Below are 20,201 nucleotides of genomic sequence, written 5' to 3' on the forward strand. Positions count from 1 at the left end.
CAAACCAGCACAATTCCTCAAACATATTCTCTAATATCTGTTCATCTAAATTAATTCCATCTCAACTGATTCATGACTGACTTTTATAAAAGTGATAAAAGTGATCGCCTGCATAGTAAGGAATAGAAAGAGAGAAGGTCTTAAAGACAGTTTATAATTTACTAAGATAAGTATATTCCAAGCAATTTTTCTTTTATTATGATAAAAACAACAGAAAACCCTAATAAAAAGGATCAGAAAGCCCACTGCCAAATAGCCAAAAGAACTGGAAAAGAAACTAATTGTCTAAATAGTGACGATTTTCTGAAACATGAGTAAAAACTCTACAAATATTATGAAGAAATCAGTTTTTTGAAAAAGTTGTGTAAAACACATGTCAGGTTAAAATGTGTGTATTCCTACTCACTATAAAATTATAAGGCTAAAAGTATCTCCAACACATTGCCCATGAATTTGTATTTATTAAGACATAGGGTCACATGTCAGGTGATACATGAGAAAGCACAGTTTTATTTTAGATATCTGAGACGACAAGCAAGGTGGAATACTTATTACTTTGTGCTATGATGCAGTAGCATTGAATCTGAGATTTTTTACACTGGGGCTGGATTAAGAGATCCAAGGGCCTGCACCATGTCTGTAGAAGGCTGGAGATGTGGCAGTAGGTCACAACCTGGAGAAGTGTCCAGAGAACATTACAAGCTGGGGCGTGGCCACACAGAAAGGACTGAGATCAGTCAAAGGAGGGAAGCTGCTCAGGAAAATGGTCCTGGTAAAGGGTCAGTGGGCCACCAGGCAGAGAATGGGAACTGAGGGGGTCACCCATCCAGAGAGGCACCCAAAACCTCCGTCCTCAGTTGGTGAGTTTTTGACTGGTTTAGGGCAGGAACCAATCCTAGCTGTTGGTCAGCCTGCTGGTGGGGCACGTGGAGCACATAGCTGCAGTGAGAAGAGCAAGGGATCAGAGATGTGGGTTTCGGATGCGAATGATACACAATCCAGGGAGCAGAAATCCAGTGGCAGAGAGCAGAACGGTGAGAGCCCTCTGAACTGTTCACTTTAGAAGCCATGGGTTTGAGGATTAGGTCAAGAGAAAACTAAGAAACAAGTAGCTCAGGAGTACACCTGAATATCTGGACACCAAGAGGTCCATAGGTACCCCAATTCATCAAGTTTCCCACAGGGATGGGTTAAATCCAACCATAACTTAGCTAGGTGGGAGACGTGAACTTATACTTTTATGTTCTCCTCCTCTTAAAACTTAACTATTTAGAGGGAATGCTTTCAGTTTCTCTCTGTTTAGAATGATGTTGGCCTTGGGTTTGTCATATACAGCTTTTACAATGTTGAGGTATGGCCTTTCTATCTCTATAATTTCTAGTGTTTTAGACATGAATAGATGCAGTATTTTGCCAAATGATTTTTCTGCACCTAATCAGATAATCATGAGATTCTTGTCTTTAAGTCTATTGATATGGTGAATTATATACATTGATTTCTGTGTGTTGAAAATAACCTTGCATCCCTGGGATGAAGCCCACTTGATGATGATGCACTATCTTTTTAATGTTTTTGTATGCAATTTGCCAGTATTTTGTTAAGAAATTTTGCATCTATGTTCATCAAGGATATTGGTCTGAAGTTTCCTTCCTTGCTGTGTCTTTGGCTCTAGTATCAGGGTGATGTAAGATTCATAGAATGTGTTTGGAAGAGTCCCCTCCTTTTATATTTCATGGAATAATTTGACGAGGACTGGTATTAGTTTTTCTTTAAAGGTCTGCTAGAACTCAGCTGAGAATCCACCTGGTCCTGGGATGCCCACTTTCACCACTCCTATTCAACATGGTCCTTGAATCTCTAGCCAGAGCAATTAGGCAAATGATATTAAAGGGATATAAATAGGAAAAGAAGAGCTAAAGCTATTTCTGTTTGCCAACAACATGATCCTGTAATTAGAGGACCTTCTCCAAAAAAACTCCACCAGAAAATTTCTATAACTCAAACATGAATTCAGCAAATTAGCAGGATACAAAATTAACACTCATAAATCAATTGTGTTCCTGTACTCCAATGATGAATTAGCTGAACAACAAATTAGGAAAACCATCCCGTTCACAATAGCTTAAAAAGGAAAGAAAAAAAGAAAGAAAGGAAAAAGGAAGAAAGAAAAAAAAACCCCTGGGAATCAATCTAACAAAAAAGGTGAAAGACTTCTACAATGAAAATTACAGAACAATAAACAAAATAATTGAGAAAGAACTTAGAAGAAAGAAAGATTTCCCAGTTAGAACTAATATTATCAAAATGTCATATTACCCAAAGCACTGTACAGATTCAATGAAATTCCCATAAAAATTCCAATAATATTCTTTGTAGAAATAAAAAAGTCAGTCATGAAATTTATTTGTAAAAATCAGAAACCCAGAATAGCCAAAACAATCCTTAGAAAAGCCAAGCAGGATGCAACACAAACTTTATACTACAGAGCTACACTAACAAAAACAGCATATGATTGGCACCCAAATAGGCAAGAAGACCCATGTAACAGAATAGAAGGCACAGAGACAAACCCACAAGAAGTTCCGTTACTTCATACCAGACAAAGGCATAATAGACATTGGAGAAAAGACAGCCTCTTCAACAAATGGTGCTGGAAAAACTGGAAACACATATATAGCAGAATGAAATTTAACCTCTATCTCTCACCTTGCACAAAACTCAACTCAAAGAGGGTTGAAGACCTAGGTATCAGACCAGAGACCCCTGACCTATGAGATGAAAATGTAGGCCCAACTCCCCAACATATCGGCTTAGGAACTGACTTCCTTAACAAAACTCCTTCAGTGCAAGAAGTAAAATTTTAAAACAAAATCACTAAATGGGACAGCATGGAACTAAAAAGCTTCTTCACAGCAAAGAAAACAATCAAGAACATGAAGAAAGAGCCTACAGAATGGGAGAAAATCTTTGCTACCTACACCTCATGGTGTTAAGTTCTAGAATATACAAAAAACACAAATATCTTAACACCAACTCCCCCCCCCCACCCCTGCAATAACCTAATTAATAAATGGGCAAAGGAACTAAACACACACTTCTCAAAAGAAGAGACAGGAATGTCAACAAGTACCTGAAAAAATGTTCAACATCTCTAGCAATTAGAGAAAGGCAAATTAAAACTACACTGAGATTTCACCTCACTCCAGTCTGAATGGCAATTATCAAGAATTCAAGTAACAATAAATGTGGGTAAGGATATGGGGAAAAGGTTCACTCATACTTGCTGGTGGGACTGCAAATTGGTGCAATCACTCTAGAAAGCAGTATGATCCCTTAAAAAAATCTGTGATGGAACCACCACTTGACCCAGTTATCTCACTCCTTTATATATATTCAAAGGATTTAAAATCAGTGTACTACAGTGATACAGCCACATCAATGTTTATAGTAGCCCAATTCACAACAGCTAAGCCATGGAACCAACCTAGGTGCCTGTCAGTACACAAATGGATAAAGAAAATGTGGTATATATACACAACGGAGTGCTACTCAGCCATGAAGAAGAATAACTTTATAACATTGGCAATGGCTGGCTCTGGAGACTCTCATGATTAGTAATAAGCTAGTCCCCGAAAGCCAAAGGTTGGATGTTTTCCCTGATATTTGGAAGATTACCCACAATAAGGAGGCGGGTGGTGAGGGGAAGAATAGAAGTTCAGTAGATTAGACTATGGGGAATGGAGAGAAGGGAGAGGGGATAGGAAAAGGAAAGACAGTGGAATGAGTCTGACATAATATATGTGTAGAAAAGAATCACATCATGTACATCGACAAGAATGGGATCCTAATTAGAATAAGATATATTCCATGCTTATATGCTTATAAAATTATATCAAAATGGATTCTACTGTCTTGCATAAATAGAAAGAATCAACAAATACATTTTAAAAAAATACCTAAACATTGCTCAGAAGTACAAGTCCAACAAAAATAAGGGCATTCTTCAGATTTGTGAAAACACAATGGTCTATTTAGGCTTTGAACAATTCCTCGTGTAAAAATTTACCTGTTTTGCATTCTGCCTGATTATCTGAATTTCAATTCCAGGGTCTTCCATACCAAGGAGATTTAAATATTTGTTAACATTCATTGATTAAAATATTTAGACATTAGTATTTGAATAATGTGAATACAATTAAGAATTACATACATTTTTATGTAAATTAGTTATGAAATGAATAATACACGTATGTAATTGGATGCTACTTAAGCTTTTGAATACCATACAGTTATTTTTTTCAACTTGTGATTTCATAAGCAAAACTCACTCTGTATACAACTATGTGGTCAAAATAATTTTTTAAGATTTTACTGGGATATTCAGAGGGCTAGAGCATTCAAACAAAAAAAAATTTTTCAAAGTGTTATGTGATTAAAAAACCCATAGTTTATGGAAGGCTTCATCTAAGTCAAATTTGTTGCTGTGGTTAGTTCATTAAAAGTCTCTGTGTGGTGTAATTTAGGAAAAAGGCTTGTTTTCCTTCCACCACTGCTCCTGGCGAGCTTCCTCCTCCTGTCCCTGACCTTCTCTGGGTGGTGCCTTGGTAGTCGATCCACTTGTCAGTCATCTTCATGTGGCGGAAAGTCCAGGGGTGTATTTTGGACTTACTGCCTCATCTAAAGTGAAGTCCTCTGTTCCCAGGTCAGACCTGTCACCAAGGATCCAGCAGCAAGAAGATGTGCTCTTTTTCACTTGCTCTGTCACCTCCTTTCCTTCACAGCTCCCCATGTTTGCTCTTGGCTTCTCCAGGGTGAGAAGAACCAGAGGAAAAGGGGTCAAACCTTTCTCACTGGCTGGCACTGTTGGAAGTTCCCTCTTGGTTGGTGAAGGAGGCTGGCATTCAAATCCGTTTTGCAATCAGAAAAAATTCTCTGTGTTGGGTATATAGGATGTTCCTAAGAACCATCACCTACATCACCTGCTCCCTGAAGAAGGTGCCCATAGTGCACAGACCATACACTCCTCCACTACTATTTTCTGCTCCACACCTCCATACTATTTTTAAATTTTTGTTTAGTTGTAGATGGACACAATACCTTTATTTTATTTATTTGCTTTTATGTGGTGCTGAGGACCGGACCCAGTGCCTAACATGTGCTAGGCAAGCTCTCCACCACTGAGCCACAACCCCAGCCCCCTCCATCCTATTTTTGCTGGAGATTTTTGTCATAGTCCTGGTGTGGCTGTCTTCAAGATGATTCAAGTCCAGCCAAATACAAGGGATCTACTTGGTCCACAGGAAAACTCACACCTCACTGTCCACCAAATGTTGAAGTGTGTCTGGCCCAGTGCTGACCAGTTCTGCTCACTTGGTTGTCATGAACAGCCTCAGCCCCCCTCCTGCAGGCTGACCTCAGCTCTATTATGGTGAGACCTTTACACCTCCAAACTCAGGTGCTCCCTGAAACTCTCTCGCACACGGTAGGACCACGTGACTACAGTATGGTGAGGTAAGGATCAGTCTCACTCCTGACAAACAGCCAAAATTCTGTGACTAGTTCCCTGGGTCCTCCTTTCTTCCAGCATGAGAGGGCAAGTTCCCCCTCCCTTCTGCTTTTTTATTATGAAATGTCATTAAAGAATCCTCTTTAACCAATACTCTGGGATTTTTCTTGGTACTGTTCACCCATTATTCAAAGCTTTACGGCCTCAGAACATTTCTGAGACAAGAAGAAAGTCTCATTCTGGACTCTATATTTAACAATTGTCATACACCATTGGAAAACATGAAGTTTGGGTAAGGCTACAAAATTTACAATTTACTAAGTGTTATCTAGTCAAAAGATCAGAAACATCAATCGAATATGAAATATCAATGAATGATTCCAGAAGAGATCTGGTATTTGAAAAGAAACTGAACCTGTTTCAGATTTATTATGGAATACTCATCTTGGAATCTAGGCTCTAATGAAGTGCTCAAGGAACTGTACACAGAGATCCATTGTGCACAGAAGATAATGAGACACTTCAAGACCATTCTGTTTTGTACATTCTTATTTCCAAAGTTTCTGTCCTACAGGGATATCACAGTGGTCACTTCTAAATTCCAGCAGCTTGAGAAATGGAGCTAGGTTGGGAAAGCATATGTCCCACATTTAGGAGCATCCTGAAATCAGTGTAATGTAACCGAGCCACCAGAAAACACACCATTTGTGACTGTCAAAATTTGTGGAACTCTTCAGAAACTGTGACTCCATTTCTACTCAAACTGAAAATCGGTAAATTTCTTTTATTATTCTGTGACAATGTAGTAAATTGCCATCTGCTCAGTGCATATGACCACCGTGGATCTGGACACTTGGATTTCTGGAATCCACTGGCAGCACTTAAAAATCACAGCAATTTTTTTTGAATCCCTCAGCAATTTCTTTTTTTCTTTTCTTTACAAAAACTGTTTACTGCATTTTATGTGCATTTCTAAATAAACGATGCTCATTGTAGTAAATATAGAAAATTATTTAAAAATAAAAAATTCAACTATTATTACTCCTTGTATAGATAAATCCTGTTACAGTGTACCTTATATATAAAAATATACTTCTGCAATTATTATTATATTAAATATAATGTTTTTAACTTTGTACACTGAAATTGTTAACATTTTCAGATATGAGTATATTCCTTGGGGATAAAATTTTCAATAAATGTGTAACATTCCACTTCATAGTTGTGCTATAATTTATTTAATAATAACTACTTAATTAATATTGAAGTTAAGCCAATTTTGTCTAATATAAATTAAAATGCGGTGAAATAACTTTCAGTTAAATTTGTTGAATAATTCATTCTTTTTGTGTTGGTTCATAAGGCTTATTTTATTGTTCATAAATTTTAGATAGTTTTTAATATATAGATTATTACATATATTGAGTATTAAAATCTGAATTATTGGACCTAATGCTATAAACTCTTTAAAAAATTTCACATTGCCAGATTGCTTTCCAGAAATTCCTTACCAACACATACTCCAAATCTAGTCATGTGCATGTCTTTTGACAGATTAAAAAAACAAAACAAAACAAAACAAAGAACAAAACAATTCTGTTGTTTTTCTTGTTGATTGTGAGAATTCTGCATACTTGGTACACTCCTTATCCCATTTATTTAAAATATTCAATCTCAGATTTTCATTAATTTTATGTTATTTAAGTTCAAAGGTGGAAAATAGATTGACTTTTTTTACTTTTTGCAATAAGTCCTTCACAATGAAAGACTGAGCTGTACTGTAATATTTGATGAAATGAATCTCATGTGAAATGTTCTTTTAGTTTTGACCAATGTGCATCAGGACACGGAAGATTTAGGACACCTCCAAAAGTCCCCTTCTGCCACCTCGCAGCCTCCAGTGCCCTCAGAAGCAGGCGCTGATCTGATTTCTAGCGCCATAGGTTATTTTTGTCAATTTAGCAGGTTCTTGTGACTGTAGCATCCAGTTTCCATCTGTAGCTTTCCTTTCTTATTTATTTCACTTAAAAATTTTTGATGATGCTTATGAACATAAGTTTGAATTTTGATGAACTTTAATTTGTTTCTTTTTATAATTTGTGCTTTCAGCATTTTATTTGAGAAATCTTTGTATATCCTTAGGTTGTACCCATCTTAAACTGTTTGAGTATGGTGTGATGAGCAGTCCAGATTTATTATTCCAATGCAAATATCCAGTCACTCTAGAATAATTTATTAAACACATTTCACTTTTCTCTCAAAAATTACTAATGTACTTTTGAAAAAGGGCTTTGGTGTCCTTATCAAAAAATGATTTGTCCGTGTATATGTGCATTGATTTATTTTCCTATTATGTTCTATTGATGTCTTTTTCTACCAGCTGTCTTGATGCTGTCACTGGTAGAAAGTTCAAAAATTAGGAAGGGTGCTCATTTTGACTCCTTTTCAAGATTATTTGGATAGCATTTGCTCTGTGTGATAGTATTGGTCCTTTACCTTCCAAAGTCATTTAAAATTACCTTGTCAAATACCAAAAATAATGTCTGGCCTCTGTGACTTTTATGGGGATTGTATTAAATCTATAGATTAATTTGGAAAAGACTAACATGTAATAAAATTGGGTATTCCTCTCATGAACATGGTTTATCCTTCTATTTTATTTTATTTTTTTAGATCTTTCATAATTTCTCTCAGCAATTTTTAGTTTTCAGTGTAGAATCTGGTGCTTACCTTGATACTTTATCCCTAAATATGTGATGGATTTTTGATGGTTTTGTAAAAGGTATTTTAATCATTCATTTTGTAATTTTTCATTGTATAAATGAATATATAAAATATGAACATCCATAATTTTTTTAACATTAACTGTGTCCTATAGTATTGCTGAATTCCCTTTTTAGTTGTGGTTGTTTTCTGACAAATCTTTAGATTTTTCCATGTAACACTCCTAGATTATTCTTCTTTATCATTTTTATGATTTTACTTAATTTTCTTATCATTTTATGCAGATCGGGACTCTCAGTAAACTATTTCTCATGTGTAGTGAGAGAACATAACTTTGTCTTATTCCCAATCTCATGGGGAAAGCATTCAATATTTAATTCACAAGAGTGAGCTTTTGTGGAGGTTTTTATCAATGTCCTTCATTATTTAAGAAAATCCCCTTATATTACTAGGCTTTTGAGAGTTTTTTCATGAGATGATGTTGCATTTCATCAAATGCCTTTTTTAGAAAAATTATGGTGATCATATAATTTTCTCCCTTAATCTATTAAAACAATGAAACATTTCCGGAAATTTTGTATTAATGGGATATGACAAAATTGAACTACAGTGCATTTTTTAAAAGTATGACCCTCCATTTCATTTTCCAATATTTTTAAGCAGGGCTTTGTGTGTGTATATTCATGGAGTAAATGTGTCTGCATTTTTTTTGACTTGCTTATATTGTCTACTTTGGGTACCTGTCTGTGTTAGTGACCTCATGAGTGGGCTGTAGAGTCATTCCTTCTCTATTTATTGAAAAATTTTCATAGTATTGGTATTATTTCTTCTTTGAATGTTTGGTAAATTTCAACAGTGCAATTACAGAAACTGGAGTTTATGTATGGGAATATGTATGACAATTTAAATTTATTTCATGCATAGCACTCTTCAGATTTTCTGTTTCTTCTTGGATCAGGTTGGGTAATTTGAATCTATTGTATGGTATAAAATTAGACTATTTTATTCCATTCTGATGAAAACTATGCTTTAATAAAAAGAACAATTCCTTCAAATTTACCATTAAATGAATGCCTTGTATATATTACCTGTTTTATTTCATATGGTCCCTAATTTATTTCCTTTGTTATCTTTTATTTTCATCTAGGGAATGGTAGACATGTAAATGAAATATCAGATTTTATTTTTGAAAACAAAGATCAGAGATGATGTTTTGCATGTTCCTTTATGGCAGATGGGAAATTTAGATAAATTTCCCCTATTTTTTTCTCCCCAAATTTAACATTTCTTATTACCTGAGCGCTTGGAATGATATTTTTGATATTAATATCTTAAGCTTTCTCAAACTGGAAAAATATACAGCTTTACAAAATATATCAAAGTAAAAGGCTGAAAATTAATGATCTAAATATCCATAAAGAGATCTGAGGAGGAGCCAGCAATCACCACAGAGTAACTAGAGTGAAGTGATCAGTAATGGTGCTTAAAGAGCAGAAATCAATGCAGTGCAGACAATATTTATATGCATTCCTCTTCCCGGGCGGCCGTAGCAAAGTGCCATGGCCGGCTGGCTTGAACACAGACATTTGTCCTTCTTAAGGTTCTGGGGGCTGGGAGACCTGGATTAGATGCCAGCAGGGTCCATCTCTTTTGAGAACTCCCTCCTTGCCTTGCAGACACTGTCTCCTTTCAGTCTCCACTAGGTCTCCTCTGTGTGTGACCTACCCTGCGGACATCAGTGATATTGGACTGGACACACACAGGGAATCTCATTTCACCTAACTGCCCCTTGGGGTCCAGCCTCCTGGTACCTTCACATAAGAGGTGCTGGAGATTAGGGTCTCAACGTCTGAATTTTGAAGGTGACAAAATTCAGTCTATAGCGTTACTAAAAGGAGTTGAACATACAGGCAAATATTTGGTGGTACAGACTAGGGGGAAAAAAGCAACAAATAAAAAGAAATTAAGGAAGGCATATGACTCCAGTATTAAAAAGTTAATACAATGAAATGAGAGTTGAATTTTATGTCAATGACTTTGAAACCACTCGAGAAATGGATGATTTTTTTCAGTCACTGGTAGATTTTTTTTTTTTTTTTTTAAAAGCTAATTGTAATTGACAGTCTGTTAACCTTGGTTTTCAGTCTGTAGTGAAGAGGAGAGTTATTGAAGTTGAAAAATATGTGTCTGGACCCTACTGCCAGAGATAGATACCTACTTTATAGGTATGAGTGGGGCTGCAATTCTCTTGTTTAGCTCACTGATGCTAATGCCATCAGGGGTTCACAGGTATCTGGTTTTATTTTGGTTTTTTTTTGCTAGCATTTGTGCCTGTTTCCATAGGATGAATTGGAAGCTGGCTGAAATGATGTCACAGATGTTAGCAGAGGAAAGTAGACTGTCTTACCTGCTTTGTATGCACCTGTATTGTTTTGAAATCCCTTCACTCTGCTTTCCTGTGCTGTGGGGGCCCACAGGAGCTTGGGTACCTGCTCCAGGTCAGACTCAACTCGGGACAGTGCAGTCCATCTTGTACCTTCTTACGTCTTGCTGGACTCCACTAATACCCTCTACTAATTGTCCTGTCTTTCATCAAAACCAGTAGGGAAAATCCAATTCTAGACTTCTCCTTTTAAAGACACCTCTAATTTATGTGAGGAGATATGAGCCTATGTCACTCCCCACTCAACTTTCCAGGGACAGAGGAAGGACAAGGCGTCTACTTCTTACTTTCTATAAGACTCTCTTTTTGAAGTCATTTTTCTCCTTGTAGTTCACAGCATGGAGAATGCAGCACTTCTGGAATAATTATTCCCCTGGAAAGCTCTTTCCTTCACATTGCTAAGAATGTTTTCAGAATCTACATCTTTATTTTTACCGTTGGTGTAGGGGATTTTGCCAGGGCAAGTTAAGCAGCATCTTTGGATGCTTCAAAATACTCCTTCAAGAGTATGTGTCATTTTATACCAATATGGTTAGACAAATGGACCATCTGGGTTTGGCCCTGTGGTAAGGAAACACTACAGAACATTTTTGGTTACCCTAAAGCCTCTATTGCAAAGTAGAGGCAAAAACAGACAGAGCTTTGACTTTCATTCCATTGTAATACACACTGAAAAGCGAGTAAGAAAAGTGGTGGTTACTTGCTAAATTATATTCAAGGTTTGTGTAAATCAATTAATGAAATTGAAAATAGTGCAACACAAAGCTGGGCAAAAGAGCTACGACTCCTTCAAGACTCTGTGCTTTATCCTTCCTGCCAGGCTGGCTGTGCCTACAGTCCCTTTGAGCTCACTGGTTGTCTTAGCCTTCCTTGTTTCACGGAACTTGAATTCCACAGGATATTCATATGCACCATGTGAGAGGATTTCTCGAGAACTCTACTAATGTTTACTGTAACCATCATACAAGTTGGTTTTTGTTTCCTAGGGCCACGGCAACAAAGTATCCAACATAGATGCTGTAAAACAACAAGGGAAAGTTATCGCTTAATAGCCTGGAAAGCCCGAAGTCTAAGTCAAGGTGTAGTAGGGTGGTCTCTCTGATGCTCCATCTTTTCTAGTCTGTGGTGTTTGCAGGAAGTTATTGGGTCCTGGGCCTGTTGAAGATCACCACTCCATCCACATGGCTGTCTCCTCATGTGTCCTCCCTTGTGCACATCTGTCTGTCAGTGTCCCGAATTCCTCTCATTGGGTTAGGGCTCATGCTAATGTCCCTGCTTGAACTCGGTTGCCTTTTTCCAGATACAGCCACATGCTGCGTACCCAGAGCTGAAACTTCAGCATGTCCCTTTGGGTAGGAGACACGGCTCAGTCCATGGCATGCCATCGCCACTCTGCTATTGTCATCACAGCTGTTTCCTGGGACTTGCCGTGGCAATGCTAGCGCTTGTGGGCAGCACTTACAACTCAGTCCACTTCTTTCCCTGTGTAAGTTGGTTTTGCTCTGTGTCTCCCTATGGACAAAATGATAAGCCTGCAACCTCACTGGTTATAAAGAACATGTATGAGCGTCAAGATCATATACCTTATATCATTTTTGAGGAACTGGGAAAAAGTCCCTAAATGGATATTTATTGTTACTGTTGCCACTGTCCTCTCATGAACCAGTGGCCATCTTCCATCAGTAAAGTCCTGCCAGTGTTAGTTTTAATCACTGATAGGCATTAAGAATTTCAGATTTGTCTGAGGAAGCTATTTTGAGGATTAAAAAGTATTTTTTAAAAAGAAGAGGATAATCTAATTGATAAGAATTAATCATAACTGTACCACGGCACTGTTTTTTTTTTTTTTTTTTTTTGGACATGTATTTTGTCATAGCTTAGAAAGCAGCTTAGCATCATTGCTATTTATATCCCTCAGTCATTCATTTCTTTCTTCCTCTAGGTGATGCATTTTAACCTCTTTCATGGCTTCACAGGTGAGCTCTGCTGTGCTTCTTGACTTTGGGTTTGGACACAGGACCTGTTTGGCCAATGCAATATCAGTGGACATGAAATATGCAGAGGATGAAGTTAAGTTGCAAGTTTGGTCTTGCTCTCTTGCATCAGTTATTAATTGTTTTGAGACATGCTTTTGGTAGCTGCAGGTGTAGGGAGGATAAGAGATACTTGGAGTCCATCTCAGCAGACCCCATTTAACTGAACTGAGCTCCAGCCACTCCCCTATCCATGAACAGCAAAGACATGCTTCTGGTAATGGCAACACAGTATTTTACAAAACATTGATTGATAGACCTTCCTCGGAAGTTGGTGTCCTTCACTGTTTTGCAAGCTTCTTGGCTAATGACCATGTTTTGTTCAATTCTACATTTCCTTAGCTTAGTTTTTGGATATCATAGGTCCTCAAAAATATTTCATGTGTGAACAATGAAAGAGTGAATGATATTTATAGGTGTCTGAGTTCAACGGAGGCAAAATGGTTACTCTGACAATCCAGGTAAAGGGTTTAGAGCCAACATAGAATATTGCTTTGGTTTGGAGAAAATATGGCTGAAAGTAGGAATTCATGCTGAGTCTAGTCCACATTGGCAGAGCCACTGGGTCTTGGATAAAACCAGACCCTCAGACCTGACTGAATCAGCCAGATGTCAAACATTGAGGTGACTTTTTGGTTGGTTTGCTCTGGACACAGAGAGGTGTCTTGCATTGGTAGCAAGCTGGACGTCCCCCATATTTCCTTCCAACTGCCACTGCAGGGCGTTCCTGCAAATGAGCTGCCTCTTGATCACGACACTCTCTTTTGCCATGGATGATGAATATGCGACATCTGTTTTCCAGAAGTGTTATTATGGGTTGTGAAGCCTCGATAAACAACTATGACTGTTACACTATATATTCATACTTTCCAAGGTCAGTGTAGGCTATCTGAAATGCTGCTGAAATATCTGGAGATCCAAGAAAGTGTAAGAATTTAAGTTTTGAAAAGTCTACTTCCTATACTATTTCTTGTGGCAGTGTTACCTGAAGTCTATGAATTGTGTGGGTGTATGTGTGTGTGTATGTGTGTGTGTGTGTGTGTGTGTGTGTGTGAGAGAGAGAGAGAGAGAGAGAGAGAGAGAGAGAGAGGGTTTGTGTTTGCTTATATATAACGTAGGATCTGAGTCAATGGGAAAGCAGCTGACAGCTTTAGATAAAGGTGATTATGGCAAAGAATTTAATCAATAACCACTTTTATTTCAGCAAAACACATTATTTTTCACCTTTAAAATTATTTGCATAAATATCTATTCTTATTTAGCCTCAGAGTAAATAAGACCAGGCTGTCTGAACAGCCAGGAAAATACTAGAGGAGAAGTAGCAATTTTGAATGTCAAAATAATGCTGTGGTCAAGACCAAGTGGTGTGCCTTTACCTCGATTGTAGAATACCACAAGGTCATCACAAGCCACTCTAATGTAATTTTCACATCAATTCTGGGTACTTTATCTTATCTTTTAGGAGAAAAACTTCAAATTAAATCCAACCACATGATTGACAAGATAACAAAGTATTTCTCTGACAGAGAATAAATTGTATAATTTAATACCAAAATGCCTCAAGGAAAAAAAAAAACCTGAATCTATAGTGACAAATTCTTCATAAAGGACTTAGTTCAATCTGTACATATTAATGACTTCAAACATGTATTAAGAAGTTAATGATTTTGTTTATTTTAGAAGGTTTGTCTTGAAAAGTCTAGAACAGTGATTGAGAATCAATGAAAGAAGAGTTTTGAAACACTACTTTTAAAGACATTAATCAGCTAGCTAAAACAACAAGCATCTTCCTTACGCATTTTAAGTCAAGTTAATGGTCATAACTGTTGGCTCCAAGGGCAGCCTCAGACCTTAAAGAAAGGGTCCAGCCAGCTGAGAACCAATCTTAGTCTTGACCATGAGGTTTTAGAGCCCATGGGAGTTATTCACCTCCAGGGGCTTCTCAGTTGGAGCTGGCATATGCACAGGGGACGTCTGATGAATAGGAAGTGAGAAAACTGGGCATGAACATAAGAACCTGTGTGATCTGTGTGTACACTTCTTCCCCAGCTGCATATAGACACTAGAATGATTGAGTTTGCCACAGTGGAGTCAGAAGTCTTGATGTATCTTGAGCTTTATTCTTTTTATTGTCCTACTCTAATATGCATGAGAAGTATTAAAAGTTTTAATTAGCTTTCCATGGGCTAGGGAAAGGTACCATGTGGGTTTAGGGATCCACCTGAACAAAAAGAAGACTCCAAGCCCTGAGCTGACTACACACCTGGCCTGGAGGTGGGGAGACAGTGATTCCCTGGGAAAGGCAATTCTCCCATCAAAGGGTTTCCTGTTGTTGCCAAACACTGAAGAGGTGTGTGTGTGTGTGTGTGTGTGTGTGTGTGTGTGTGTGTCTGCATATATACTGAGTTAGCTTGCCAGTTTCTTTATAGGGCACTGTGTACCTTCTGAAGGCCATTTAAGTGAACCCGATACTACCTTACCCAGCTCAGTAATTATTCATGGATTTGTTAAATGTATTTTGAAAAGCACGTTCACCCTTTTGCATGGTTTATCAAACAAAGAAAATTTAACACAAGCATTTGTGGCCTGGGCAATATTACAATTTCAGATCTGCTCTAAAGTATAGGCAGGAATTTTTTGTTGTTGCTGTTTTCTTTGTTTTTACTTGTGATCCTTTATAAAAGGAAAACTCTGCTTTTCATGTAGCTCTTACATTTAATTCCATATTTGTTTTATCCTAAATCCAAATCTATATTTAAATTTTCCTTTTCTATTCTAGGCAAATTAACATTATCATCAAATTACAAATAGAATTATAATAAAAGGATTCCATTTTCCATTTGGATGGAAACCATACACAACTTCAAATCTTTAAACTGAAAGCACATAGTGTACACTGGAAGAGATGCATCTCCCTCAATCTTAAACCCTTTCGTATTTCCTTTATGTAGTACTTGACAATTCTTTTATCAGTAAGAGTTTTTTTTTTCTTTCTCTCTCTCTCTTGCTCTCTTTCTTTTTCTTAAACTGTGAATGAGCAGCACACTTCAAGCAGTATGGTTATGGATGTTTTGTGCTTATCACAGCTCCAGAAAACAAATCAGATGTGGAAATCTGAGCGAGGTGGGAAAGGAGCCGAGGTGTAAAGAGGAACCCAGAAAAAGCTGCAGAAATGCTTTTTTGTGTGTATGTGTGTGTGTGTGTGTGTGTGTGCGCGCGCGTGCATCTGGGGGTATACCATGGATTGAACTCAGGGGCACTCAACCACTGAGCCACATCCCAGCCCTATTTTGTATTTTATTTAGAGACAGGGTCTCATTGAGTTGCTTAGCCCCTCACTTTTGCTGAGGCTGGCTTTGGACTCCTGATCCTCCTGTCTCAGCCTCTCCACCTGCTGGGATTATAGGAGTGTGACACTGAACCTGGCAGAAATGCTTTTGTGACTTTGTAAAAATTATCTGACAGAGGCAGTGTCTGGCACCTGCATATATTCATGATCAATAGTAGGAAAAGTCCTGCTTCCTTGTCTCAGTGACAAATAAAAGAAAGAGTGTTCTAATGAGCTGTGAAATAGCAGAGCTTATTAGCAACATTGCTATTAGTAGCAACAGGACTATGGTCATCAGTGGTGTCATGGTGCACTTCACCTGTGCAGTCTAGTTCATACACCATGGAGGGTCCCATAAATTCTCTTTAATAAACAGTGTCAAGTTTCACCAGTTACCCTCAGACTTTCTCAATACTGACCACCAAATGCAAACATTGAAAAGTTCCTATTTGCACAATACTAGATCACCTGGTAGTGGTGTTAATTACTTAAAAAGTAGGGGAAAATGGGCTCGTAATCAATTACTAATTATCCTGAATATAATTCAAGACTTTCCATTGAATAATACATACATTACTCCAATTGCATCGGAGGTGCTATTCAACAGCATGCAGCATAGATTGTTCAGAGGCATCAGAAATGCCTGTTAAATTAGAGGCTGGGGGTACTCTGAGATCTCATCCTCAGTACTTTCCTACTGAGAGTAACAAATACCTTAAAAGTACTTGACAACCTGAGGAGCCACATTTGTCAACATAAGCTCTGAATCTGTACCCACTTCCAGAGAAGGAAATGTAGGGGTGCTATATATTCAAAGGCTGGTGGTACTCTGAGATCTCATCCACGGTACTTTCCTACTGAAAATAGGAGCAAATGACAACGCCAAAGATAAGGAGCCAGGAGACCTGGGTTGTACCTTCCCATTTTCTCTAGTTGTTGTGCCATCGTGGGAAAGTCCCACAGTAATGTGGACTGATGGATTTGTTTCCTTTTTTTTTTTTTTTTTGGTTAATATGATTGGCCTGACACATTACTGAGGTCCTCTCCAGCTCGGGTCCTACAGCTAGCGGATCCCCCCCACCCCAGGTGTGGCAGGCTCGGACACTGACCGTTCTGCTCGCGCTGCACCCCAGCCGCCAGCAGGTCTGGCTCCCCGAGGCTGATGTCGTTGAGCCGGGTCCCCAGGCACTCCATGCACAGGTGTTTGCACCACTCCTCCGCCTCCAGCTCTGCAAAGGAGCACAAGGACAGTCAGCGGTGCTCAGCGACAAGGACACACTCCCTGGATCCATTGTCCCCACCATCCCCCAAAGAGAACCCCGCAGGCAAAAGCCAGGCGCAGGAAGTGAAAAAAGTCCCCACCATCGTTTTCCATGTTGGACCTTCCATTTTCAAAAGGTCACAGCCCTTCACTGTATTCCCAAGTAACAGTCTGTCAATGTTTGTTTCCTGTACAGCCGATTTTAGACTACTTTAGTTTTTGGAGAGAAATTACTTAGACAATCAATCAATCAATCAATCAATAAACAAACAATAAGATTAAAGTAGATAAATGAGTAATCGAAATAAAATGCCAGACTAGATTAAGCAAGTGAATGTTTTCCGGACTGTGAGTTAGATTTGTGTGGGTTGAAGATCCCTTGTCTAGGTCATTCTGAATGACAGCGGATCACAGACTCTGGTGATGCCCAAAGCTTTCAGACTTCCATAAAAACAAATGACTCCGACTCTAAGGCTTGCGTGTGTGAGGAGGCTGAGGGTTGGCGTCATTCCTGCCTTCCAAGTAGGATCGTTGGTTAGCACCGGACATGATTGCTACTTGACTATGCAGAGATTGCAAAAAGGTTTGATATTATGGGGCAAGCTCCAATATCACCAAACAGAAATTAGATCAGAACACTGAGGCCTGTCCAGAGAAGTTTCTGACTTTTCCGTGCAGCGTAAGTCTGTACTAGAATAGTTTAATATAGATTTCTGTCAAACCTCCTGCTCTCTGTGGATGGCATTCCAACCTTTGCCTTGACATTTTAAACGCCCCATGGAGAGTTATCTGTGACAGGTTTTCGGGACTCCACACATCTGAGTACCAAAAGCTCTCCTCTGGGTTCAACACGACAGACTTGGCTTCCTTCCTGAGCTGAGGCGCACTGCCTTAGCCTCGAAAATAGTTTGGATTACTTTGATGTCAGGACAAATTTATCATTTATTTAGTTTTATCAAGACCATGGTTATATACTATTAGACAATAAAACAGAAAAAAAAAATGCTTCCCTCCACCGGGTACTATTCTAATAAAACTAAAACTTCCAGCTTTCACTCTAATCACGACAGGCATCATCCCCATGTTTTCAAAATTTCCCTTTCTGTTGAGAGCCGCCATCACCCGGAGTTAAGGATCAGGCAGATTCCCAGGAGAGCCCAGCTTCTTCGCTCTGGGAGGGACTGCGTGGACATTTCTTCAGGAGCCCAAGGGATAATCTTTTCTAACCACAAGGTCACTAATATAATAACTGTGCTCTTGTTGATGCTCATGTCTTCCTCAAAAACAAGAAAACAAAATCTTTTTTATTATAGGAAAGGTACGCAAGACTACCTAGAATTTTTTTTTTACAGAAACAAATAATAGCAAATATTAAAAATAGTTATTCTTGGATATATGAGTTTTAATTTATAAAATCTGTAGTAGTTTTGGAAGCTTTCCTACAACAAACCAAAATCCTATAGGCTATACCCATTTACATGCTGTCTATCTAGAAATCCCTGGAATTTTCAATGAGGGAGACAATATTATTATGTTTATTCTTTTTAATTCTTAATATTTTGAAGTTTTCTCTGGACTCTACTATTAAACTTCTTAATTAAAATCACATGCAATCAATATCTCATTTACATTATTTTACCTTGTATTGTTTCCGGTTCTCCATGAATGGAGATGGTGATACTAATATGCTATTTGGGGTAAAAATAAGAATGCTAAATATGCCAAACACCTTGGAGCCAATGTTCCCTGTAAGTGGTGAATCACTGCATGCCCAGAGGTTCTAGATTTATATGATTCAATCCTTTTCTATCTACTCCTTTGTCCTAGGATTTAATGAGAGAAAGGAAGTCATCATACAGTAAAGGGCTTCTATGAAACTGAGCTCTTTGAAATACAAGTAAATGCTAAATGCAGTTTCTGTAAGAATAGGAATCCAGGGAGGATTCCCACTGCAGAGTGAGAGGCACTTGTGGGCTTCCTGGCAGGAAGGGGTATCTTCTGCCACCAGTCTCAGCAATCACAAAGTTTCAGCATGTGAGCAGTGTAGTAGCATACAAGAATAGAAAGGCCCAGAGTGGTGAAAGTAAATGAGCACAGAGTCGCCATAAAGACTGGACTGTAAACTATTTTACAGAGAGGAAGAACAAGAGGAAGAGGCAGCTCAGTTGTCATCAAAAGTTCCTTTTTAAAAATAAATGGTTGTGAACTCAGTACATGTAAGGCACGTGTTTGGCGGCTCTAAGATCACTGCTTCTGCTCTTGGTTATCATAGACTCTGGTGGGACAGGCAGGTGAGCTTGGTATGTGGTGCTCAGGAGGCTGCTAGCCTATCCAGGTGCCAAGAGCAACTGTGGCAAAGGCTCACCAGGGTGGGAGGTATCAGAATGGGGACGTGCAGGGCAGCAGCAAGAAGACAGGTATGCAGGAAAGTGAACATGCAAACGTGTGTGTGTGTGTGTGTGGGGGGGTGAGTGTGTCCATGTGTTTGTGAATGTGCATCTGTGTGTGGAAGATGGCTGGGGCAGATACAGAAAGACATTTGCAGGACAGAGAGAGTAGCATTTATAGCAGCTGGGGATAGCTCTGAGTTCACATAAGAAAACAGAAGAAGAAGAATAGACCAAGTACTGTTTCTTCTGCTGTTATCGTTGGTTCGGTTAGATCAGTCCAAAATCTGGATCTCAAATGTGTTAACCTTTGCTGCATGAAGATGAGATCTAATAGCGTCGGTGTAGATAAGTTGAATTAGTTTGAATATTATACAAGGCTTTGGTTTCTTTAATCTGTTTTTGATAAGCCACCTTTCAAGAAATTACAGCTATGTTTTTTATTTGCTCTGAGTATTGAAGTCTTTTAATCTTTTACTGCACGCTGATTCATTTTGTCCTATGACTACATAACTAGTG

General features: G+C 38.4%; 1 protein-coding gene across 1 annotated transcript in view; it reads right to left on the reverse strand.

Annotated features, from left to right (window-relative positions):
• Dok6 (docking protein 6) overlaps positions 1–20,201 on the reverse strand; it is a 382,726-nt gene that overhangs the window by 136,561 nt on the left and 225,964 nt on the right. Inside the window, exon 4 of the mRNA XM_027935339.2 lies at positions 17,144–17,263. Within this exon, the coding sequence (XP_027791140.1) occupies positions 17,144–17,263 (120 nt within the window). The remainder of the gene's footprint in view (positions 1–17,143; positions 17,264–20,201) is intronic.

This window comes from Marmota flaviventris, chromosome 16 (assembly GCF_047511675.1).
Source record: "Marmota flaviventris isolate mMarFla1 chromosome 16, mMarFla1.hap1, whole genome shotgun sequence".
Classification (NCBI taxonomy): domain Eukaryota; kingdom Metazoa; phylum Chordata; class Mammalia; order Rodentia; family Sciuridae; genus Marmota; species Marmota flaviventris.